Raw genomic sequence first — 26,144 nt, forward strand, 5'->3', positions numbered from 1 at the left:
TGACTACCAATCCCAATTGTTGTAAGCATTGCAGGATGTGATGCAGATGCGAGACGAGTAGTTCCCGGGTCGGAGCTACTACTAGCCAATCGTCCAAATAAGGAAAGATTGTTATTCTTTGTTGTCTGAGGTGAGCCACCACCACTACCATGCACTTGGTGAACACTCTGGGAGCCGCAGACAACCCAAAGGGGAGTACTCTGTATTGGTAATGTCTGTGCTTGTGGTGAAAGCAGAGGTAACGCCAGGAAGAGGGGTGCATTGGAATGTGCGTGTATGCATCCTTCAGATCGATGGAACACATCCAGTCGTTGGGTTGTAAGAGTGGTAGGATTGACTTCAGGGATACCATTTTGAATTTTTCCTTCACTAGGAATTTGTTGAGTTCCCGTAGATCTAATATGGGTCGTAGTCCTCCTGATTTCTTGGGAATCAGGAAGTATGGGGAGTAGAAACCTTGATTGTGAAGGTTTTTGGGGAGGAGTGCAATGGCCTTTGATTGGCAAAGGTGAATAATCTCCTGCTGTAGTTGTGGTTGGGTTCTTACCTGCTTTGGATTGGTGAATTGTGGCAGGTTTGGTTTTGAGTGGAAATGTAACTGATATCCCTGACGTACAATGTCCAGCACCCATTGATCTGACGTTATGTGTTCCCACATGTGTAGACATGACTGGATTCTTCCTGGCGGTGGTGATGGATGTGGTGGTGGCTTCAGTTTCAAAAAGACTGAGTCGGCTTAGCTGCCGTCGGTTGCTGTTGAGTTTGTTGGCGTTGCGCTCTCGGTTTGCCTCTACGTGGAAGCTGAGATGGTTGTTGGTGATTCTGTTGTCTTTGGTAGGTTGGATAAGGTTGTGTACGGAAACCTTGATAAGATCGGTAAGGTCTACGCCCATATGACGCCCTGCGAGAGTAAGGGTAAAAGCGTTTGGGGGCTTGATAAGGCTGATGGGTCTGTAGCGATTGGACCGCTAGTGCCTCGTCTTTAAGCTTTCCTACCGTTTCCTGCAATTTTGTGCCAAATAGGTGATCTCCTGTGCAAGGGAGATTGGCTAGCTTCTCATGCACATCGTCTCTAATAGAGCTGGAGCGGAGCCACGCTGTCCTCCTCGCCGCTATAGCTGTCGCCGATGCCCTCGAGGAAGTTTCCATGCCCTCGTATACTGATCTAAGTAGATGTCGGGAACATTCCTCCATATCGTGTAATGTTTGGGGCAGTTCTTCCCTTGTCGATGAAAGTAATCCTTTTGTGGCTTGCACGCACTCGTACAAATACTGCACCATATAAAATTGGTGGTGCATGATACGTGTAGTAAGCATAGCGTTCTGGTAGATTTTCCTACCTATTTCATCCAAGTATTTATGATCCTTGTTAGGAGGATAGGTGGCATGGAGTTTTTGTTTCCGAAATCTCTGCAACGCTGATTCTACAACTACCGATTCGTGTGGTAGTTGTGAGAGGGTATAAGGAATATCCTTCCTGATCCGAAATTTGAGATCTGATTTCCTGGAGACCGCTTGTACTGATTGGGGTGTCTCCCAAGATTTCAGAAGGAGGCGATGAAGAAGATCATGTGGGGGAAGTGTGGTAGGTTCTCCTGGCACATCGAATATCTTTAACAAACCCAGAGTTTCTGCTCTGGGGTCCGGTTCCTTCTGAATCTGTAGTTGGAGGATGTTTCCCATTTTCTCTAAAAAGCGAGGATATGAGAGGTCCTCTGGTGGAGAATATGGTTCTTGTTGACCTTCCGGAACATCGGAGGGGTACCCCGTTGAAGAAGCGGGGGATTCTGAATGGAATCGATAGTGCTCCGGTGAGTTGGAGCGCGTTGGAGAGGGCTGCGGAGTTAGTTCCCCAGGAGAGGTTGGTGTGTCTCCTGCGTCCGCCCTTGGTGGTGAAGTTTTTTGTATAGAGTTAGTATTCGTGGGTTCCTTATCCAGTATGAATGACGACTGTAAGGTACTAAAGAATCCTTCTAACGATTGTGACAGTTGCCAGAAAGCATCTTTGGTAGCCTGTGGCAGAACTGCTCTTTGTTGCTTCTCTATTGGTTCGTTATGGTCTCTAGTTGAACTAGATTTCTTAGATGGAGAAGAAGCCTGTGAGGATGTCAGGTAGATAGGTGATTTTGAATGTCTTGAATGGGAGATCTCCGATGATCTTGAGGTTGAAGGACTGATTTCTAACCTGTCTCGTCGTCTATAGTGAGAGTCACCTGCATGCCTGTCATGTTTTCTTTTTGAGGCAGATGATTTGCGAGGTGGGTCTCGTTCCCGATGAGAGGAGGTTGTCCTTCTATCTGAGGAGTGCTCTGAAGACCTGAGTGTACGTTTAGGCGATCTCTCGCCGAGCTGTGAGCTGCTCGATAAGGAGTAGAGCTCTGGTCGTCTACCAGTACGTTCCGTAATGAAGGAGCCTTCTGGGTGTGATAGCTTCTTAGTTGGTGTTATTTTGTGTTTGTAGGACGATTCTGTGTTTGGTCGTCCCGTGGATTGTGGTCGGGAATGCGGCGCGGTAGTCACCTTTGGTGGTTTTCGCGTCTTGTCAGATGCACTCTGCGCCGACCTCGGCGCCGACCTCGGCGCCGTCTTTGGTGCCGTTGTTCCAGGCGTCTCTCTCGGCGCCGATGGCTCTGGCGCTTCTCTCGGCGCCGATGGGTCCGGCGTCTCTCTAGGCGCCGATGGCTCTGGCTGCCCACTCGGCGCCGATGGCTCTGCCGTTCCGTTCGGCGCCGATGGTCTTCTAGGTACCGTTGATGGCGGCGCCGGTTTTGTGGATTTTGGATCCGGCGCAAAGAGCGGTGGTTCCCGCGCCGTATAGGTAGCTGTTTTCGGCGCCGTCTTGTGTTTGCGGTCTTTGTGACGAGAAGATATCGTTTTTGAATGTGTCGATACCTGCTTCGCATGACTTTGTGGTACGGGCGCCTTGGGGGAGGGCGCCGTACTATGTTGTTTCGGCGCCGTTTGTGATCTCATTGGAGACGGCGCCGTTGTCGGCGTCTGTGTGCCCTCCGAGGACTCAGACGCCATTTTGCGTCTTTTTGTTGGCGGTCGATCCTTTTGAAGAGGTAAGTCTCGCTGCGAGCCCTTGTTAGAGTTATTCGACGCCCATCTGCGGTCGGGGAGAACAGAGCCCTGTTTCCCTTGTACCTGTTTTTCCTTTGGGCGTGAGGAGTCGGAAGATGCCGTTCTGGGCATTGAATATTTTAACTGCTTCACCGGGCCCGGTGAAGAGTGAACTTCCGAAGGGTCCGAGGTGCTTAAAAGTTCCTGCAGACGATAGGCCCTTTGGCGTTTGGCTCTCGGGGACATCTTCTTACAAAAATCGCAGTTGGGTACATCATGGCTACCGCCGAGGCAGCGGTAACATCGGTCATGGCCATCCGTGACCGACATCACCTTACCACAGCGGCAGCGTTTGAAACCCGATTTAGACATTGAGGAGACTGTCAGCTCCGCGTGCTATCTCGCGCGCGGAAAGAACAGACTGAGGAGAATCTGTACTGCCTGCGCGGGAAACCACGCGCAGCCGCAGAGGGTACAAAACTCTATCCTCTGCTTTATCAAGCTCCGCCTCCCGGACCTGATTGACAGATCCCAGGACAGCATGGCTAATTCATCCCTGCTATCGACGGGAAATAATCTGTTCTTTTTGTTAGTATGGCTTTACTGCTACTGATTTTATATTTCTTGATTTGTTTTATAAGGATGGGTGATGTTTCTTTTTTTGCTTTGTTGCACTGCATACAGAGACTCTGGCTTGTTGCAGTTTCCAATTCAGTTTTTGTCTGCATGCTTCTAGTTATGCATTTTGGTCTCTTTATTCTTTGTTAGGTGAAGGTCAGCACATGTGATTCAGGTGAGGTTTTCTGCTGGCATGTAGTTTCTGTGTAGGGCTCTATAGCAGCCTGACTTGGTCCGTTTTCCTAATAGGAGATGTATTGATGTCTTAAGGCCTGGTGTAATATTTTCAGTGTTGCATTTTCTTAGGTAAGGTGGTTATTGTTAAGTGCTGGAAATTGGTGCTGTTTTGGTGTGGGATGTTTACCGTTTATGCAATTTCTGTTCAGATAGAATATGTATCTTTTCCTTGTGTCATTCTTAACAATAAAAATAATACTGGACCTTTATTTCTTATTTCCGCTGTAAATTGTAATGAGCAGTGTGTCACACATGTGAACGTGGTCTGTCAGATGTGTCACGATGGGAAAAAGGTTGAGAACCACTGGTCTAGACTGACCTTTTTGATAAGGCTTGGAAGGGCGACTTCAGGAAGCTGGAGGATAATACATTCTTGGTTTGTAGGCCAGCCTCTTAGAATCTCTTCTGAATAACCTCTTGGAGCTGGACGAGAAGTCAGTAGGCACTGAAGAAAGTTGACGCAGCGTTTCATGGTGGTCCTTTACCTGCGCCACAGTCTCCTGGATCTTGTCTCCGAAGAGATTATCACCAGCACAGGGCAGGTCAGCCAACCTGTCCTGCACTTCTGGTCTTAGGTGAGAGGATTTCAACCAGGCCCACCTTCTTGCACTAATTCCCACTGCGGACACCCTAGAGGCAGTGTCAAATATGTCGTATGCAGCGCAGACCTCATGCTTGCCCGCATTCAGACCTTTTTGAGCCAGAGCAGTAAGGTCATCCTGGAACTGGTCAGGTAAAGACTCAGTGAAATCCTGGATATTCTTGAAAAGGTTTCTTTTATACTGGGTCATGTATAATTGATAAGACGCAATGCGAGATATAAGCATTGAGCCATGAAAGACCCGACTGCTGAAAGCATCTAGGGATTTTTGCTCTTTCCCTGGAGGTATGGAGGAATGAGGTTTGGAACACCATGCCTTTTTCTGGGCTGATTCCACAACCACAGAGTGATGATCCAGTTGTGATTTTTGAAACCCAGGAGCTGACTGTACAAGATAGGTGGCATCTGTCTTACGGTTGACAAGCGGAACCGAACCTGGGCTCCCAATTCCTCTTTAGAAGATCAATTAGGATTTCATGAATAGGAATAGACATCATTTCCTTAGGGGCATCAAGAAACTGGAGTACTTCCAGCATCTTGTGCCTTGAATCCTCTTCCATCTGAAGCTGAAACGGAACTGTCTGAGACATTTCTTTAATAAAGTTAATAAAGGACAGATCCTCTGGAGGAGAACGCCTTCTCTCTTCAGGTTCCGACCGCAACTCCATGAACCAATTTCGAATTTCATCCCAGGTCGGTAGGTTAGATTGAGCATTTTCCACCGCTGAACTAGAACCGAAGGGTTCCGATTGCATTTCTTCAGGGCGTCTGGATCGGTAGGTAGTGGCGCCATTAAGCACGCTTCAGGCCCCGGCTCAGCCGCCAGCTTCCCATACGAAAACTGTTTTAAATAGGCCGTTTTTCTCTTAGAAGCCATAAAGTAGTGACAATTTAAGATTATGCAGCACATATATCACTTTCGATATGAATTTGAGCAAGAAATTACCACTTTTGACGGTTTTTAGGCCCATGGAGGACGGAGCTCCGGTCTTATGCGACTGCTCTCATCGGTCGCGGAAGAGCGCCCCCCCTAAACCACGTTTTTAAATAAAATTATGTAAAGCTCTGACAGATATTTCATACAACACAAGCATTATTGAAATATTTATACTTTTTAAGGAAAAAGAGTTACAAATAGAAAACAAATGAGCCCTTCCTCAAAACACCTACCTCCCTATAGAGATATTCGTTGATGAATCCAAGCTCTCTAATTTTTCTGGTAGGGCTAGGAGGGTTTTCCCTTTAATCTTCCCTCCCATCACAAACATTTCATTTTTCAGTCGATGTGCTCGCTTTATTACATCATCTGATACTACTGAAGGCCATCCAACCATATTTTCACTGTTGATGAACATGGGGTAAATAACCTGAAAAACAGACATTTGAATTATATGATTCAGTCATTTACTGTAATTTTTGCACTTTAGATACCTGAAAAAAGAAAATAGTACAGAGTACTTCAGCCACCATACAGCCTCCAGCACTCATAGCTTCTGTGTGGATGCATTTATTTTAAACTGACTGTAACATAGTAAATAGCGGCAGATAAAGACCAAAATGTTCCATCTAGTCTGCCAACAACATGTTTATTTATTTATTTATTTAGGGCTTTTTTATACCGACACTCATGATACCAATCATATCGTATCGGTTTACAATAAACAGCGGTGCAATAACATTAACATCAACGTGAACAATAGGCGAAGAGTGAAAAAGTGAATAAAAGTTACAATAAAACAGGGGCACTTGAACTGGGAGGAGGAAAAGCCAGAGTCATGGCTAACATAGAAATAAATAATATCTAGTCTCAGAAATAAATAATATTAAGTCATATACTTAGGACTATAATCACTTGTTGTTGCAGCCGGGTTCTGCGGTAGAATAGTGGACCCTTGGGCCAACCTACTACGAGGGGCGGGGTAGGTTGGGAGGCGGAGCCAAGACTCAGAGAGCTAGGAAGTCCAATAGTAATAGAGTCTGGTACAAGGCCTTCACCCGGGTACACAGGACCCCCCAGGAGGAGCCCGTAGGGTTCTGGCACCTTGGGACTTGAGTACCAGCGAGAGAGTCCAGCAACAGAGAACTAAGCAGACCAGAGAGGATAGAGTCCCGTGCAAGGTCTTCACCCGGGTACCCAGAACCCCCCAGGAGGAGCCCGTAGGGTTCTGGCACCTTGGGACTTGAGTAGCAGCAGGAGAGAGTCTATAGAGCAGGCGTAGGTGGATGCAAGTAGAACCTGGAGCGGAATCCGCAGGAACCAGGAGGAGGCTGGACTGGAAGCTGACGCAGGAACAGAGACGAGCCGAAGTCGAGGCAGGCAGCTGGCAGAGAGTAGTCAGGACGAACCGAAGTCAAGGCAGGCAGCAGGCAGAGCGAAGTCAGGACGACCCGAAGTCAAGGCAGGCAGCAGGCAGAGCGTAGTCAGGACGAACCGAAGTCAAGGCAGGCAGCAGGCAGAGCGTAGTCAGGACGAACCGAAGTCAAGGCAGGCAGGAACACGGCAAGTAGACACGCAACTCAGAGCTACAGGACTGTAGTGAACCTCGTTGCAAGGCAATGAGGAAAGGTCCGGGCGCCGGTTATATCTGGGTGGAGAGTGACGTCATCAGCGTGGGCGGAGCCAGACTTCCGGGTTCTGGACGCACAAAGTGGCCGTACTCGCGCGTGCGCGCGAGGCCACTGCGAGAGAGACAAGGAAATGGCGGATGCCACATGGGCCTATGCGTGTCCCTGGGACCTGGAGACCGCGGAGTGCGGCGTTTCCTGACATGGAGGTAGGCGCCGGTCACTGGGAAGAGAGGGGAAGCGGTGCAGACCGCAACAGTACCCCCCCCCTTTACGGCCCCTCTTGAGAGGTCCGGGCTTCTCGGGATGGTCCCGATGGAACTGGCGCAGAAGATCCTTGTCGAGAATGTTGCGGCTGGGCTCCCACGTATTATCCTCATCGCTACAACCCTCCCAGGCTAGGAGGTATTCCCACCTGCGGTTATGGAAGCGGATGTCCACAACCTCCCGCACTTGATATGTTGGATCATCATCTATGGGTGCAGCCACGGGATCCGGAGGTGTGCGGTGGAATCGGGAAAGAACCACTGGTTTGAGTAGGGACACATGAAAAACGTCATGGATCCGAAATGTGGATGGCAGTCTTAGTTGGTAGGATACTAGGCCCACTCTCTCGGCCACTCGAAACGGGCCGCAGAACCGGGGTGCAAATTTCCAGGAAGGAAGGCGGAGATGAATATTCCTGGTATTGAGCCATACCCGATCTCCGGGCTGGTAGGCTGGTGCTGGCCGTCGGTGGCGGTCGGCCACTTGCTTGGCGGAGGCAGCTGCCTGGTGTAGTTTGCGCTGGGTTCCATGCCATAGAACTTGAAGTTGCCGGGCTGTGGCTTGGGCAGCTGGCGAGGCGCTAGAAGTATCAAGAGGGAGTGGCGGTCTTAGGGGCTTCCCGTATACCACTTGGAAAGGAGACATACCAGTAGCCGTGTGGACCTGATTATTGTAGGCGAATTCAGCCCAGGGCAGTTGTTCGGACCAATTGTCCTGTTTCTCATTTATGAAAGAGCGGAGATAGGATTTCAGGGTACGATTCATCCGCTCTGTTTGTCCATTGCTCTGTGGATGGAAGGCCATGGAGAAATTGAGTTTTACCTTAAAACATTTACAGAGAGCTCTCCAGTAACGTGCCACGAACTGGGGTCCTCGGTCCGAGACGACATCCTGGGGAAGGCCGTGCAGGCGAAAAATGTGCTGAGCAAAAAGGAGAGCTAGTTCGGGAGCTGATGGGAGCTTCAGAAGGGGAACCAAATGCACCATTTTTGAAAAGCGGTCTACTGTCACCCAGATTACAGTATGGCCGCTAGATGGTGGCAAGTCCACCACAAAATCCGTGGCTAAATGTGTCCAAGGTTCCGTGGGTATAGGTAATGGTTGGAGGAGACCACAAGGAGAACCTGGGCTGGGTTTCTGGCGAGCACAGGTAGGGCAGGATTGCACGTAAGTGGCGACATCCCGCCGGAGATTGGGCCACCAATAATACTGGTTGAGAAGTTCTAATGTTCTCTCCCGTCCGGCGTGCCCTCCGATGAGGGAGTTGTGAGCCCATTGTACTGCCGTGAGGCGATCCTTGCGAGGGACTATGGTTCTATCCTGGGCGAGGACCGTCAGGGCTGAAAGGCGGACCTTACTTGGATCCAAGATAAATTGAGGCGGCTCTGGATCCCCCTCGTTACATGAGGTCCGGGAGAGGGCGTCCGCCCGGACGTTCTTGGCCGCTGGTCGATATTGCAGGACGAAATTGAATCGGCTGAAAAACAAGGCCCAGCGAGCCTGGTGGGGGTTCAAACGTTGGGCCTGCGACAAAAACTCAAGGTTTTTATGGTCAGTAAAAACCGTGGTGGTATGCAAAGCCCCCTCAAGCCACTGCCTCCATTCCTCCAGGGCGAGCTTAATAGCCAGCAACTCCTTGTCCCCAATAGAGTAGTTGTTCTCAGCTGGAGAAAACCTCCTCGAGAAGTAGGAGCAGGGTAGGAGTTTCCCAGAGTCCGAGTGTTGACTCAATACAGCTCCCACGGCGACACTGGAGGCATCGACCTCCACTATGAAAGGTCTGGAGGGGTCCGGGTGCCGGAGGCAGACATCCGAAAGGAAGGCCTTCTTGAGATCGGCAAACGCAGCGACAGCAGCCTCTGGCCAGTTCTTGGTGTCAGCGCCCTTGCGGGTCAGAGCTGTGAGTGGTGCCACCCGGTGGGAGTAGCCTGGAATGAAGTGCCTGTAGAAATTCGCGAAGCCCAAAAATCGCTGGAAGGCCTTGAGCCCCTTGGGCTGGGGCCACTGGGTGATGGCTGCTACTTTCTCTGGATCCATACGGAACCCGGTAGAGGAGATAATATAACCTAAGAAAGGCAGGGATTCTACCTCGAAGGTACACTTTTCCATCTTGGCGTACAGATGATTCTCTCGGAGGACCTGGAGGACTTGTTTCACGTGCTGGCGATGAGACTCCAAATCCCTTGAGAAAATGAGAACGTCATCCAGGTATACTATCACAAAGGAGTTCAGGAAGTCTCACAGAACCTCATTCATTAGATGTTGGAAGACGGCTGGGGCGTTACAGAGTCCGAAGGGCATTACAAGGTACTCGTAATGCCCGTCCCGAGTGTTGAACGCCGTCTTCCACTCATCCCCAGGACGGATGCGCACCAGGTTGTAGGCCCCCCTGAGGTCCAAATTAGTAAACACCTGAGCACCCTGGAGGCGGTCCAGCAGTTCCGGGATCAACGGGAGAGGGTAACGATCCCGCTTAGTAATCGCATTCAAGCCCCGATGATCAATGCATGGCCGGAGAGTCCCGTCCTTCTTGGCCATGAAAAAGAAGCCGGCACCTGCCGGTGAGCGAGAGGGCCGGATGAACCCTTTGGCCAAATTCTCTGACACATACTCCGACATGGCCTTGGTTTTGGGTAAGGACGAAGGGTATACTCGGCCGCGAGGCGGAGTAGTCCCAGGCAGCAAATCAATAGAACAATCAAACGGCCGATGCTGTGGGAGGATCTCCGCCATCTCCTTAGAGAAGACATCCTCAAAGGACCGGTATGGTTCTGGCAACAGCTGGGAGGAGCAGACGCTCAGGGGTCTAGGCGGATGCGGAAGTTGCAAGCAGCGGTCAAAGCAGGCTGGACCCCACCGAACCAGCTAAAAATCGTCCCTTTGGATAAGGGGCGAATGCAGACGGAGCCACGGCAGGCCCAGAACCAAGGGATGCACTGCCCGCTCCAGGACGAGCAAGGAGATCTGTTCCGAATGGAGTAATCCTGTCTGTAAAGTAATGGGAACGGTAGAGCTGGTAATGACTCCGGGGAGCAGAGTACCTCGGATGGAGGAGATCCGCAGCGGAGGGATCTTTTGTACTGTGGGGAGGGCGAGCTGGGCCACCAGGTCGGCCACTATAAAGTTCCCTTCCGCACCTGAGTCGATGAACGCACGGACCTGGAGTTCCCCTCCAGGATACCTCAGGGTTACCGGTAATGTGCAAAGAGGAGCTGTTCCAGAAGTGCCTAGGTGTAGCTCCTCAGTATAGCCTAGGCAGTGGCGTTTCCCGGATGCTCCGGGCAAGCCAAGAGAAAGTGCCCCTTGTCTCCACAATAGAGGCAGAGGCCCAAGGTACGGCGTCTTCTCTTTTCCTCAGGAGTTAATGGCGATCTGCCGACTTGCATGGGTTCCCCACTGGACATCGGCGTGGTAGGCGCCCCGGCACTCCTGGACCTCGAGATGGTAGGTGACGAAGGAGGTGGTCTGCGGAGCGCGCGAGTCTCCTTAGCTCGCTGCTGGAGACGACAGTCCACCCTAGCAGCTATGTCGATGACGTCATTGAGGTCCCCTGGGAGGTCTCGACCTGCCAAGCTCATCCTTGATACGGCCGGATAGTCCTTCAAGGAAGATGCCCTTCAGGCAATCGTCCTGCCAACCGACCTCTATGGCTAGCGTACGAAACTCAATAACGTAGTCTGCCACGGGGCGTACTCCTTGCCGGAGGGTGAGGAGCTCTGAGGCTGCTGTACTTAGGCGAGCAGGGTCGTCGAAGGTGAGCCGGAAATTAGTGAGGAACTCCTCCAGGTTCTGCAGCATTGAGTCCCGACGTTCCCACGGGGGTGAAGCCCAGTTAAGAGCCTTACCATCCAGTAGGGAAAATATGAACGCCACTTTCTCTGCGTCTGAAGGAAACTGGGCCGGAAGGAGGGTAAACCATACCTGACACTGGTTTAAAAACCCTCGACAGGACTTGCTGTCCCCGGCATACCAGGGGGATGTAGGTAACTGCGTAGCTGAGGCATTAGAGGCAGGAGACACCTGACGTGATTCCCGAGCCGAGACCTCCAGCTGGGCGGCCAATTGTTCCACGGTAGCTGCTAGGGTGTCTATACAGTGTTGCTGCTGCTGAAGGCGCTGAGCCATTCCTGGAATAGCCTGTAAGCTCGGGGCCTCCGCCGAGTCCATGGCCTTGCAAACTGTTGCAGCCGGGTTCTGCGGTAGAATAGTGGACCCTTGGGCCAACCTACTACGAGGGGCGGGGTAGGTTGGGAGGCGGAGCCAAGACTCAGAGAGCTAGGAAGTCCAATAGTAATAGAGTCTGGTACAAGGCCTTCACCCGGGTACACAGGACCCCCCAGGAGGAGCCCGTAGGGTTCTGGCACCTTGGGACTTGAGTACCAGCGAGAGAGTCCAGCAACAGAGAACTAAGCAGACCAGAGAGGATAGAGTCCCGTGCAAGATCTTCACCCGGGTACCCAGAACCCCCCAGGAGGAGCCCGTAGGGTTCTGGCACCTTGGGACTTGAGTAGCAGCAGGAGAGAGTCTATAGAGCAGGCGTAGGTGGATGCAAGTAGAACCTGGAGCGGAGTCCGCAGGAACCAGGAGGAGGCTGGACTGGAAGCTGACGCAGGAACAGAGACGAGCCGAAGTCGAGGCAGGCAGCTGGCAGAGAGTAGTCAGGACGAACCGAAGTCAAGGCAGGCAGCAGGCAGAGCGTAGTCAGGACGAACCGAAGTCAAGGCAGGCAGGAACATGGCAAGTAGACACGCAACTCAGAGCTACAGGACTGTAGTGAACCTCGTTGCAAGGCGATGAGGAAAGGTCCGGGCGCCGGTTATATCTGGGTGGAGAGTGACGTCATCAGCGTGGGCGGAGCCAGACTTCCGGGTTCTGGACGCACAAAGTGGCCGTACTCGTGCGTGAGGCCACTGCGAGAGAGACAAGGAAATGGCGGATGCCACATGGGCCTATGCACGTCCCTGGGACCTGGAGACCGCGGAGTGCGGCGTTTCCTGACATGGAGGTAGGCGCCGGTCACTGGGAAGAGAGGGGAAGCGGTGCAGACCGCAACACTTGTACTCAGGACTGAATATTATCAAATATATAAATAATATCCTATACTCAGGGCTGTAAAATATCAAATGTTCCTGACTAAATAGTATTAGTTCATAAAACTCGGGACTGATTAATTTAACATCAGAAGCCATATCAGGGATGGGGAACGTCGACTGGCGGACCAAGGCGAGTTATTGCAGTTGGGGTGGTCATAGATCAGGGAAGGCTTGTCGAAATAGCCAAGTCTTGAGTTTCTTTCTGAATGTCTGCGTGCAAGGTTCTTGTCTAAGGTCTGGGGGCATGGTATTCCAGATGGTTGGCGCTGCTGTCAAGAAGGCTCAATCTTTGGTGGATGAGCTCGATCTTTGGTGGATGAGCAGTTACATGTTGTAACTGCTGCCCAGTGCAAGTTACTCCATGCACTCTGTTTAGGGTTGTAACTGCCAGTCTGTGCAGATTACTGCTAGGCAGAATTATTACCAAAGTTTACCATTCATTACCCTGTTTCTTCATTTCCATTCTCTAGATATTAGAGATCCTGTGGGGTTATCCCATGCTCTTTTGAATTCTATTACCATTCTTGTCTTCGTCACATCTTCTGGGAGGGCATTCCAGGCATACACCACCATTTCCATGAAAAACATATTTCCTGACATCGTTCCTGAGACTATCCCCTTGGAATTTCATATCATTTCATACCGATGTGATCTTTATTTCATATAGGAACACCGGTATATAAAAATCTAAAAATAAATAAATAAATAAATAAATATCATGACCTCTAGTTCTACAGCTTCTTTTCATCGGGAAATGATTGATTCTTGTGCATCATTAATACGTTTCAGGTATTTATAAGTCTGTATTGTGTCTCCCTTTTCTCTCCTCTCCTCTAGTGTATATATATTTATGTCATCGCACATATCTTTGAGTGTAGACCTTACACCATTTTGGTTGCCTCTCTCTGAACTGTTTCTATCTTGTCTCTATCCTTTTTGAGATATGGGCTCCAGAACTGAACACTATAGTCCAGGTGAGGCCTCACAATGACATGTACAGAGGCATTATCACTCAAAATGGTGCCGGCGCTACCTTTGCCCTCACAATGTGACAGGGGCCGACCGTCGGCCGACCGTCGACCCCTATGACATAGTGAGGGCAAAGGTAGCGCCGGCGCCATTTTGAATACTGGCAATATGGCCGGAGTGCAGGAGGTCACTCCCGGACCCCCGCTGGACTTTTGGCAAGTCTTGTGGGGGTCAGGAGGCCCCCCCAAGCTGGCCAAAAGTCCCTGACCTTTATACTAAATGTGGTTCTGCAGGGGATTTTGTAATTTGGAAGTACGACCTTCAAAAAACGCTTGAAACCCACATTCTCTATTAACTGCAATGGCTGGTCATCAAGGGCAATCATTTCCCCAATGGTCCTGGTTACAACTTTTGAGGCTGCCTGCCTCCTACCCCGGGATAGCGTTCCCACACTCCACCCCATTTCCTTCATGGTGGATTGTCGCTTCTGCCACATGTCAGGGGGTTGCTGGCCTGCCACCTGACTGCTAGAAGGGGATGAGGGCATGGGCTGACTCTGCTGCTTTCCTACCACTGCACACTGGTTGGAAGGGATCCCCCGACTGGAACTGCCACCATCCCCAGATGGCAGTAATCTTGTTGGGTGTTGCCTCTTCATATGATGGTTCATGCCAAAATTAGACAGATGTCCAATTTGCTTGCCTCTGCTAATATCCCTGGCACAGTAATTACACCGAGCATAACGCGGGTCTTCCGTCACTTTAAAGTGTCTCCAGATCGCAGATGTCTTTTGTGATCCTCCCCTCTCTAACACCTTGGGGGTGGATGCTGACACTGGAGCTGAGGTAGTGGTTGCACCCTGAGAACCAATGCCAGAGGGGGCCTCAGTCACCCTCTGTGTCTGTGCTGACTGCTCTTCCTCCTCCTTGTTATCACTTTCATCTCTCCCCTGCTGCACATTTGTGGAGGCTAAGACAAGACTAACTGATTCTACCGAAGATTCGTCAGCTATTACTTCTTCCGTTTCTGATGAGAATCCCACACAAGAAGATTCTTCATCTGAATCAGAAGCAAACAGTGACTGTGCTACCTTGTCAACGCTAAGTGTTAGTCGAGACTTCTGTCCCCCTGCTGCTTTTGGGTGTCTACATTTTGTCTGGCATGACTCTGCCTCCCCTTCCCTCACCTCCAAAACTACAGGGCCAGAAACAAGTGGTGGCGATGACGATGCATCATGGTCAGATTTCATTTTTTTTTTGGCATGGAACTGCCATCCCCTACAAAGAGTTTAGATTGCGACAGTTGCCTTTTTAGCTGTACTGGTGGTGTTGCACTAGTGTCTTTAGAGGTGCCTCCTCTGCCAGTCCCAATCACTCGACCACATCTCTCTTTCCCTGACATTATGGATTTAATGTCACTGAGTAGTAACACTGACCACTGTCACAGTGCCTGGCTGTGCACTAATGTGTGTGGCGTGCACACAGAAGCTGCTTGCTTGTAAGCACAAAAGAGGCAGACTCCCTGGACACTTGACTGCACAGACCCACCCAATAGTTAGGATCAGTCTGTTAAAACTACCCACTGCCCACTGTCACGGTGCCTGGCTGTGCACTAATGTGTGTGGCGTACACACTGAAGCTGCTTGCTTGTAAGCACAAAAGAGGCAGACTCCCTGGGCACTTGACTGCACAGACCCACCCAATAGTTAGGATCAGTCTGTTAAAACTACCCATTGCCCACTGTCACAGTGCCTGGCTGTGCACTAATGTGTGTGGCGTGCACACAGAAGCTGCTTGCTTGTAAGCACAAAAGAGGCAGACTCCCTGGGCACTTGACTGCACAGACCCAGCCTGTTAAACTGCCCAGTGAAGCCCAGTGCACAGAGAGACTAAGTAATTTGAATTAAAAAAATAAGTTTAAAAAAGCTGGGGGGTCACGTGGGGTGATGTGCTAGGGAAGACGCGCTCTCATGCAGCTCCGGGTGCCACGGCTGGAAAATTGCCGACACTGCCTCCTACAATCGGCGAAATCGAGCGCAGAACACAGGAAAGGTGTAGCCGAATGTCGATAGTCAATTTTATGCATAAATCCCCGCAACCCATGGCCTCTAGAAGTGGGAAACGAGAAAAGGAAAAGGAGAAGGGAAAATCTGCGGACTCCAAGATGGCGCCCGGCACGGGAGAAGCGAGCCCGTCTCAAACTGCGCCATTAACAGTGGAAGTTTTACAGGCTACTCTGGAGACGACGTTGGATGCTAAATTAGCGGGGATTCAACAACAGCTGGCAGAGGTAAAAGCTACGATTTCGGACTTTGGCCCGCGGATGGACGTGCTCGAAGGCAGAATCGTGGGGGTGGAGGAAGGGCTGAGCGAGCAAGGCGCGAAAGTCACCGCTACAGCGAAAGCGCTGCAGGAATGCCAGCAAAAATTGGACGACCTTGAAAACCGCCTCAGGAGAGATAACTTACGTTTTCTTGGTCTCCCTGAACAAGTAGATGAACAGGGCCTCGTGGCGTTTTTGGAGGGCTGGCTTCCGGATGCTGTAGGCCTTACGGAGCTCCGGGGCGAACTTAAAGTTGAAAGGGCGCACAGATTGGGGAACAAGCGCCCGACGGACCCCAGGCCACGAGTCGCGATTGCTAAAATTCTGAATTCCGCTATTAAGCAGAGAATTTGGTTGGCATACAGGAAAAACCAGGAGATCACCTATAAAGGACATAGAGTCCGGATTACCCAGGATTATTCGGCGCAGGTATCCCAACAAAGGAAGCAGTTCTCTCCTGTGTGCTCTAAACTGTTTGAGCACAAGATTCGTTTTACCCTACAATTCCCCGCTTCGGATCTGGCAGGATAATACTACCTACACGTTTCGGGAACCAGAAGAAGCTTTGAAATTTCTACAGCCCCGTCTGAATGGCTCTGCCTCACTTTCCATGTGACTTTTGAAACTGGACATTTCGTCCATGGAGCAGGATTTTACGTGAAGATAAACAGCTGGCCTAACCGGAGTGGGCTACAGCTTGCTGGTGGAGAAGAGAGCGCTGGATGTGACTTTACCTTTGGCTGCCGGTAAAGGCCTGCCAATGGACTGTGTGGTATCGGAGACACCACAGTTATGTTATTTCGGTTTCCTGAGTTCGCACTACGTGAGGGAATGAAATGGACTGTTCCGAGAGTTCTTTTGGCCGTGGCACCCGGACACCCTCTACGGACCCCCTGATCTGGTACCACATCTGGGGATGTGGGACCGATCATATTTTTTCTCTAAGGACATTAGGGGCTTTCTGGGAGGGAGGGGGGGAGTTTGGGGAGGGGGTGGGAGGGGGAGGTATAGGGTTCAGGGGGGTTTCATCTGGTTTAGAGTACTATGGTGGGATGGGGTATGGGTGGCGGGTATAGTTTGGCTGAATGGTGGTGTGTGTGGACAGATGTATGTCACAGATTGCAGACGGAGCGCCTTCAAGTTATCACGGCGGGAGTTGGGTGGTTGGTATAGGGCAGAGGCAGCTGGGACCCCTGACCCTAGACACATGTTTAGAAACATACCCTTTCTATTTACTATTTGGGTAATCTTATGGTTCAATTGATTTCTTGGAACGTGCATGGTCTTGGCTCCCCCAAAAAGAGGAAAAAAGTTTTATCCCACCTAAAAAAGTTACAGGGAGACATAGTTTGTATTCAAGAGACTCATCTCACGACTAAAGAATCTCTGAAACTTCAGAGAGATTGGGTGAAGACGTGTTACTTTGCTGCAGCACAACATAAAAAGGCGGGAGTAGCGATACTTATAAATAAATCCACAGATTTTGTATCGACCCATTCTCTATCAGACCCTGAAGGTAGATATGTGCTGGTGTTTGGTAACTGGCAGGGCCAGCCAGTTACAATATGCTGCATCTATGCACCTACGAAGAACCCCCAGCGTTTTCTTAAATTTTTAAATGGTCAGCTTCTGACGCACAGGGAAGGCTTATTACTGGTAGCCGGGGACTTCAATTGTGTGATGGATGGTACTCTGGATAGATCCCAGACTCGTGGGCAGCAGCCTCCCAAACGTGGTGAAGGGGTGGACTTGGTTTGTTCTCAATTGGGAGTTATAGATGTATGGAGGACACTACATCCCTTGGATAGGGATTACACCTTTTTCTCCAACCCTCACGGCTCCTCTTCCCGTATAGACTACGTGTTAATAGATGGGGAGATTTTCCCGAAAGTAGTTAAAGCAGATATTGAATTACCGGTTATTTCAGACCACTCCCCTGTCTCATTGACATTGAACATAGGTCCACGGTTCAATGGCCAGAAACATTGGACGTTCCCTGCGACTCTTAGACATGATAAAGACTTCCAAGCCTTCCTAAACGATAAATGGCTAGATTATACCAAGAATAATGCCCAACATGTTTGTACGCCACACTTATACTGGGAAGCGGGTAAAGCCGTCCTGCGGGGCGACATTCTGGGCTATACGAGTGCTCGGTATAAACGGCTCAATGCAGATATATTAAGGATATATATCTGCAAGGATATTGAGGGAGCTCAGAGATGTTCTGGCGGCTCCGCTGTGTGACCTGTGTGACCTGTTCAATAGATCCCTAGACACGGGAGTGGTGCTGAGTGATTGGAGAAGAGCGGTGGTGGTCCCGCTTCACAAGAGTGGGAACAGGGAGAAGGCTGGCAACTACAGACCGGTTAGCCTCACTTCGGTGGTGGGAAAAGTAATGGATTTCAGCAAAGCTTTTGATACGGTTCCGCACAGGAGACTGGTGAATAAAACGAGAAGCTTAGGAGTGAGTGCCGAGGTGGTGACCTGGATTGCAAATTGGTTGACGAACAGAAGACAATGTGTGATGGTAAATGGAACCTTCTCTGAAGAGAGAGCGGTTTTAAGTGGTGTACCGCAAGGATCGGTGTTGGGACCGGTCCTGTTCAATATCTTTGTGAGCGACATTGCGGACGGGATAGAAGGTATGGTTTGTCTTTTTGCGGATGACACTAAGATCTGCAACAGAGTGGACATGCCGGAAGGAGTGGAGAGAATGAGACGGGATCTAAGGAAACTGGAAGAGTGGTCGAAGATATGGCAGCTGAGATTCAATGCCAAGAAGTGCAAAGTCATGCATATGGAGAGTGGAAATCCGAATGAACTGTATTCGATGGGGGGGGAAAGGCTGATGTGCACAGAGCAGGAGAGGGACCTTGGGGTGATAGTGTCTAATGATATGAAGTCTGCGAAACAATGCGACAAGGCGATAGCAAAAGCCAGAAGAATGCTGGGCTGCATAGAGAGAGGAATATCGAGTAAGAAAAGGGAAGTGATTATTCCCTTGTACAGGTCCTTGGTGAGGCCTCACCTGGAGTACTGTGTTCAGTTCTGGAGACCGTATCTACAAAAAGACAAAGACAAGATGGAAGCGGTACAGAGAAGGGCGACCAGGAAGGTGGAGGATCTTCATCGGATGACGTACGAGGAGAGATTGAAGAATCTAAATATGTACACCCTGGAGGAAAGGAGGAGCAGAGGTGATATGATACAGACTTTCAGATACTTGAAAGGTGTTAATGATCCAAAGACAACGACAAAACTTTTCCGTAGGAAAAAAATCAGCAGAACCAGGGGTCACGATTTGAAGCTCCAGGGAGGAAGATTCAGAACCAATGTCAGGAAGTATTTCTTCACGGAGAGGGTGGTGGATGCCTGGAATGCCCTTCCGGAGGATGTGGTGAAGACCAGAACTGTGAAGGACTTCAAAAGGGCGTGGGATAAACACTGTGGATCCATAAAGTCAAGAGGCCGCCAATGAAGAGTGGGTGACTCGCCAGAATGATGGCTACTGCCTGGAGACAATACCCTTATTAAATAAACATACACATGCTTACTGTGACTCCAACATCGCTCTAAGCTTCAACAGCAAGAGGAAATGTGGAAAAAAGGATTCGCACTCACAAAGAGGGGAGTAGCTGGCTTGTTACGGCGGTTACTACCCCAAATCAAATAAGCCTGATACTTCACTTTCAGTGCATATACAGCATAGTTCTCTGCTTCAACGGCAGGGGAGAAGAAAAACTGATACTTCACACATCCAGCAGAGCTCTCTGCTTCAATGGCAGGGGAGAAGAAAAGAGGGTTCGCACTCACAAAGCGGGGAGTAGCTGGCTTGTTACGGCGGTTACTACCCCAAACCAAATGTGCCTGATACTTCACTTTCGATGCATATCCAGCATGGCTATCTGCTTCAACGGCATGGGAGAAGACTGATACTTCACGCATTTCCAGCATAGCTCTCTGCTTCAACAGCAGGGGAAAGAAAAGCTGATGCTTCACACATATCCAGCATAGCTTCAACGGCAGGGGAGAAGAATAAAGGATTCGCACTCACAAAGCGGGGAGTAGCTGGCTTGTTACGGCGGTTACTACCCCAAACCAAATGTGCCTGATACTTCACGCATATCCAGCATGGCTCTCTGCTTCAACAGCATGGGAGAAGACTGATACTTCACGCATATCCAGCATAGCTCTCTGCTTCAACGGCAGGGAAGAAAAAAGAAAACTGATACTTCATGCATATCCAGCATAGCTCCCTGCTTCAACGGCAGGGGAGAAGAAAAACCACCAATAAGGGCTGTATAACATAGTCTGGGTAAAACAAATAAGCATGGGTGTAGCTTGCTTATTGCGGCGGTTACTACCCCTACTACCCCTAACTAATCAAGCTAGATATTTCACTTGGATGCAGCTCCATCACTGCTCTCTACATTAAAGGTGGGGGTGGAAGGGAAATAGAACCAAGAGCTAAGAGAAACAGATAAGTATGAGAGAAAAAATGTGTGAAGCTTGCTGGGCAGACTGGATGGGCCATTTGGTCTTCTTCTGCCGTCATTTCTATGTTTCTATATGTTTCTATGTAAGGTTAGAATCCCTCACTAAACAGGCCCGGAAAGCTTGGCTCTCGAACTCATCCGAAGACAAGCGAAAGGCCTATTTTAGTGTCCTCAATCAACTAAACACAGTGCTCCACATACGGGCGAGTAAGTCTCTACAGGTTGCACAACATAATTACTTTCGCTATGGGAATAAAACGGGTTGTTGCAGTTTGGGAAGCTGCAGTCCGGGAGTGAACCCTTGGGCCGAACTACCCCAATGGTAGGGCAGGTCAGGAGGCGGAGCCACAGGCCGAGGTATTCACCCGGGAACCAGGAACCCCCCAGGAGAAGCCCGTAGGGTTCTGGAACCTTGGGACTTAGGAGAACAGTCTGAGTCTCTATAGTAGAAGGAGGCCTGGGCAGAGAATATGATAAGGTAGTCCAATAGGAATGCTGTAGTCTGTGGGTTAGTTGGGTCGGACGTGTGCTGGAGCAGACCGTGGGCAGAACCAGAGGCTGTAGCGTGCTGAGAACTGGAACAGACTGTGAGCAGGAACGGAGTCTGTAGCGTGCTGTGAGCTGAAGCAAGCTGTGAGCAGGAATGGAGTCTGTAGCGTGCTGAGAACTGGAACAGACTGTGAGCAGGAACGGAGTCTGTAGCGTGCTGTGAGCTGAAGCAAGCGGTGAGCAGGAACGGAGTCTGTAGCGTGCTGAGAACTGGAACAGACTGTGAGCAGGAACGGAGTCTGTAGCGTGCTGAGAACTGGAACAGACTGTGAGCAGGAACGGAGACGAACCCAGGTCAAAGGCTGGCAGCAGACCGGAGCGGGATCAGGCACGGGCTGTAGTCGGTGGCTGGCGGCGAGCAGAAACGAAGTCAGGAACAGGCTGGAGTCAAAGGCAGGTGGCTGGCAGAAGCGGAGTCAGGAACAGGCTGAAGTCAAAGGCAGGCGGCTGGCAGAAGCAGAGTCAGGAACAGGCTGAAGTCAAGTCAGGAACCATGGAACAAACGAAGCGCAACTCAGAACTACTAACCAGTAGCGAACCTCGTTGCAAGGCAATGAGACAGTAACCGAACGCCGGTTAAATCAGGCTTGGGGCGTGGCGTCGTTAGCCCGGGCGGGGCCAGACTTCCGGCGGCTGTGCGTCCATAGTGCGCATCCTCGCGCGCGCGTGGTGGCAGGAAGATGGGCCGGTAATGGCGGACGCCCTAGGAGGCCGGCAGAGCCGCGGGAGCGGCGTTTCCACCACTGCAGGTAAGCGCAGTGCAGAGCGGATAGGGGGGAAGCGGTGGAGACCGCAACACGGGTAGACCATTAGCAAACCTAGTACGGGCAGCTCGCCCAAAATCTTTAATTTATACTATGAAAAACGTACATGGACAACCAGTGTCGGCGGCTAAAGACGTAGGAGAGGTTTTCCGGGTTTTTTACTCTACCTTATATAAGGCAGATACACCCCCACCAGCCCTTGCCGAATGGGATTTCTTCTCCGATGTCCAACTGCCCCAGATTACTGCTCAGCAAAAAGAGTTTTTGAACCGCCCTCTCCAGTCCTATGAAGTGATGCGGGTTATCACATCCATGGCCTCTGGGAAATCACCGGGCCCAGACGGGTTTTCGTATGATTTTTACAAGCTGCTTAAGACGCAGATTGCAGTCCCTTTAACGGAATTTTATAAAGATGGACTGGTCCGAGGTAGTTTCCCCCGGGAATTTAATCAGGCACACATCATAGTTCTCCCCAAACCCGGGAAAGACCCTCAAAAACCTGAGTCGTATAGACCAATTTCATTACTTAACAGTGATCTTAAGATCCTGGCCAAGGTTTTGGCCGACAGACTAGCTTTGATTATCCCCACATTGATTACGGAACAGCAGGTGGGATTTGTCCAGGGACGCTCGGCTACCAGTCATATTATCAAGCTTCTCTCTGCCCTACAATTTTGTCAGCAGACGGCTACTCCTGCGCTTGTGATAGGCTTCGACTCTGAGAAAGCGTTCGACAGGGTGTCCTGGTCGTACATGTTTTCTGTGTTATACAGATATGGGTTGGAAGGGGATTTTGAACACTATATCCGGTTATTATATGCATCACCACTATCCCAGATTATCGTGAACAGAGTTAGTTCGGACTCGGTAGAGATTCAAAGGGGAGTCCGTCAGGGATGCCCTTTATCACCCCTTTTATATATCCTGACTATTGACCCGCTTTTGCGTAAGATTGAGGCTCACCCGCAGATACTGGGATTTGAGAGGACTAAAGGGCAGTTCAAGGTAGCAGCATTTGCTGACGATGTCCTGGTATTTTTGTCACACCCTGATACATCCCTGCCCCAGCTGCTTAGTTTACAAGAACAATTCGGCTCCTTTGCTGGACTTAAAATAAACAGGGAAAAGTCAGAGGCCATGGATGTTACAGGCGAACTGCACGACACCTGGGCGGGGTCTTTCCCACTCCGCTGGGCTCCTGGAGTGCTTACCCATTTAGGGGTGAAAATACCACGAGATTTGGGTGTTATTTATAGATTAAATGTACAACCCCTTTTGAAATATACCCACACTACACTTGATCGTTGGCAGGCATTACCTTTATCTCTGAAGGGGAGAGTTCACTTATATCAAATGGTCATTCTCCACAAATGGCTGTACATTTTACAAATGATGCCCCTTATGCTCTCATCACAAGACATTCACTCGCTTCATCGAGACCTCAGAAAATACTTGTGGGGAGGAAAGAAGGCGCGTATCTCCTTGCACAGCTTACAGCTACAGACTCAGATGGGTGGTTTGGGCTGTCCAGATTTAGTGAAATATAACCTGGCCTGTATGTTGAGGCTTGTACAGGATTGGCTGTGGGGAACAACACACTATATACCGAATTCTTTATTGCGGGATTGGTACAGGGTTCCCACTCTTAACTCTTTGTTACACATGAAGGATACCGCTGTCCCACAGTGTGGGAAATATGCGCTTGCCAGCAAGCCATTTCATCAGGTTTAAACACTAACTTCCCTTCTCCCTGACCTTTGCCTGAATAAAAGCATCACTTGTGCTTAAGTCTCTGCCTGGGAAAGGATACCTGTTGGCCCTGAATTCCTGGGGGAGGGGCTGGGTGTTCCCTAGTCAGAGGCAGGACAAAGTCAGGAGGTATAGATTTCAGCAGCCAATGAAATGATCCGTGCACACCCCCTGAGCCAAAGCCAATAGTGTAAGGACTCGTCTGTTGCTATGGGAAAGTAGCCAATCATGTAATGACACATCATCTGCCTTTGTATGAATGTACAATAAAAGAGAGTGCTACACTGTGCTCAAGCCCTTTTGACCTGCCTGCCATGAAAGCTGTCTGATGCCTCTTCATTACTCCTACATCTGGTGACCCTGCCTGTGATACTCTCTGCTCATTCGGCTGGACATAGCTTAGATGCGCATCGTTCAACAGATCTGCTAATCGTAAGTATATTAAAGTACTTTTTAGTATATTTAAGTATTTTTTAGCAAGTTTGTTCCCCACACTCGTGAGCAATGGGAGGTGATTTATCTATGCAGCAGAGGCTACATGCCAAGGAGCTGCAGAAAATCATCAAGAATCATTATTTCGTTACCAGGGGGGAAATAGCACAAGTCAGCCTGGGGGACTTAGAAAAATTAATAAGTGAAATAGCTTGCCGTTGCCCTTGGTATTCAATAGAGGCGGGAACTCTAAATACCCAGGAATGGATTTCAATCGGCAATTATCTTCATACGGCTCCCAGAGCTCCCATAAAGCAAAGATTAATCTGGCAAAAATGTACAGAGGCCATCGAACACATGGAAAAAAAAAGTTCCAAGACAGCAGTTTCAAACCATGTGCTTTTAGAAGCAGGCAGACTCAATCAGAATACCCTTCCCCCATCTTATGCTCAGTCTCCCTCAGAGACAGCAAATTCTTTGTATCAGCTCTCCATACCCACACCCAAGCCAATTCACACCTTCCTCATTTCTTCAGAAAAGCAGTCCTTGAGAACAATAGAGCCACAACCTGGCCTGGGTGGGGTGATTAGCATTGAATTTCAGCAGAAAGAAAACCTTACAGAAACAGAATTGTTGGAAGGACTTCAAGCCTTCCCCATCACAGAAAAGAACCATGAACAAAGGGGGACAGAAAATGAAATAGAACATCTGGGGACACACAATCACATGGCTCCTGAGGCTTCCTCTGCATCCACCTCAGAGAAAAGGCCCCAGGAAACTGAAAACACTGAGGTCAGAAAAACTAGCCTTCCTCCATCTTGCCTGCAAGCCCTTCCCCCACCAACCACCAACTCCCTGCACCCCCATTTGCCATTGCCTGAGACAGTCATTAATTCTGCATCATCAATTTGTCCAGGTAAATTACCATCTCAAACCACTGCTCCCAGTAACAATTTATGTGCCGCGGTCAGCATGGGATTCCACCTAGAACATGGAAATCTCACAAGGGAGGAATTATTGAAAGGGATTCAAGCCTTTCCCATTACAGAAAGAAACAAAGAACTAGGTGTGGCAGCAATAGAGTTGAGTGCCATGAGCAGTGGCTATGCCCCCAGGTCTTCAAAGAAATCAGCGTATAAGACCTTGGGCCAGGCAGCTGCACTCCTGTGTTACAAGCAAAGAAAATATCATTATGAAAAAAAGGATTTAATTAGACTCCTGCGTTACAAGCAAAGAAAATATCAATATGAAAAAAAGGATTTAATTAGACTCCTGCGTTACAAGCAAAGAAAATATCACTATGGAAAAAAAAATGGTTTCTCTTGCTTAAGGAGTAGTTTCTCTTTTGAAATTCAGTTACAACAAATCTGCATACTTTGAGAGTATTTTCCCCCACAAAGTGAATGCGGAACCTTATGTTAAAACTGTACTGAGATTTGAACAATTACTGTGTAAATTACATGTGAAAGTTTCCCTTTTGCAAAGTTTATTTGGCTCACATTTAAAATGACTCCATTTCTCTGAGATTTAAGTTTATAGTTTGAATTGCCAGCACACCGAACTTGTATTCTTACTGTGATTCTCCCTAAAGTAAATTAAAATAGAATCTGTCTGCAAGGAATCAGCAAGTCTACAAGGAATCAGCAAGCCCTTGCCAAGCCATTGTCTGTGGTCGATGTTATCTAAATTGTTAAACAAAGCTATCTTTCAGTTCCTATTGACTGAAGGATTAATTCCTTGGGTGCAGTTCTTTTCTTTTGAGAAACACTGCTCCTCCCCCCCTTTTCTGTAACTCTTGCTAGCCACTCATGGGGGAGGGAGGGAGAACTTTTGAAAAGAAAAAAAACTGGACTTAGTACTGCAGTTTCTCTCTCTAGTTTATATATTTGTTATAACTTTTCTATATTTGTTATAACTAATACTTTTCTTTAACTGTGCTTGCAGCTTTCAAAGGGGGGCACGAGACAGTTCAGATATCCTGCTGATCCAAATCTTTTCCCTCAACTTTCAATGCATTACTGCACTAGCCCTTCCTCTCAATCTGTCTTTAATCTTTTAATACTTTCAAACTTTAGCATGCAGCAGACAGAGCTGAGCAAACAGCGTGTTTAATTTCCTATTCTAATAATTATAAGAAGAAATTCTATTCTGATACTCCACATTGAATTTAAGCTCAGAGTATTATTGATTGCAACCTGGAACAATAGTTGCAATCTATAAAGTAATGATGGGGTCTCCACTAGGAGGCGCTATGTTATTCTACAAGTTATATTATATTATTGTTTTAATAATTCTGTTGTATAATAGTTTTTATTTTTCAGATCTGCGGTCCTCATGTCTTAAGGACACTTCAGTTTTATTTTCTTTTTCACAAATTTTTACAGAATTCTGAACCTTGAAATTTTTACTGATAGAG

The 26,144-nt window shown here is 49.2% G+C and overlaps 1 protein-coding gene across 1 annotated transcript in view; it reads right to left on the reverse strand.

Annotated features, from left to right (window-relative positions):
- The window catches only part of DNAH17 (dynein axonemal heavy chain 17), a 1,486,981-nt gene that overhangs the window by 1,444,038 nt on the left and 16,799 nt on the right, over positions 1 to 26,144 (reverse strand). The window contains exon 2 of the mRNA XM_029599137.1: positions 5,690 to 5,886. Within this exon, the coding sequence (XP_029454997.1) occupies positions 5,690 to 5,886 (197 nt within the window). The remainder of the gene's footprint in view (positions 1 to 5,689; positions 5,887 to 26,144) is intronic.

Source organism: Rhinatrema bivittatum, chromosome 4 (genome assembly GCF_901001135.1).
Source record: "Rhinatrema bivittatum chromosome 4, aRhiBiv1.1, whole genome shotgun sequence".
Classification (NCBI taxonomy): Eukaryota; Metazoa; Chordata; class Amphibia; order Gymnophiona; family Rhinatrematidae; genus Rhinatrema; species Rhinatrema bivittatum.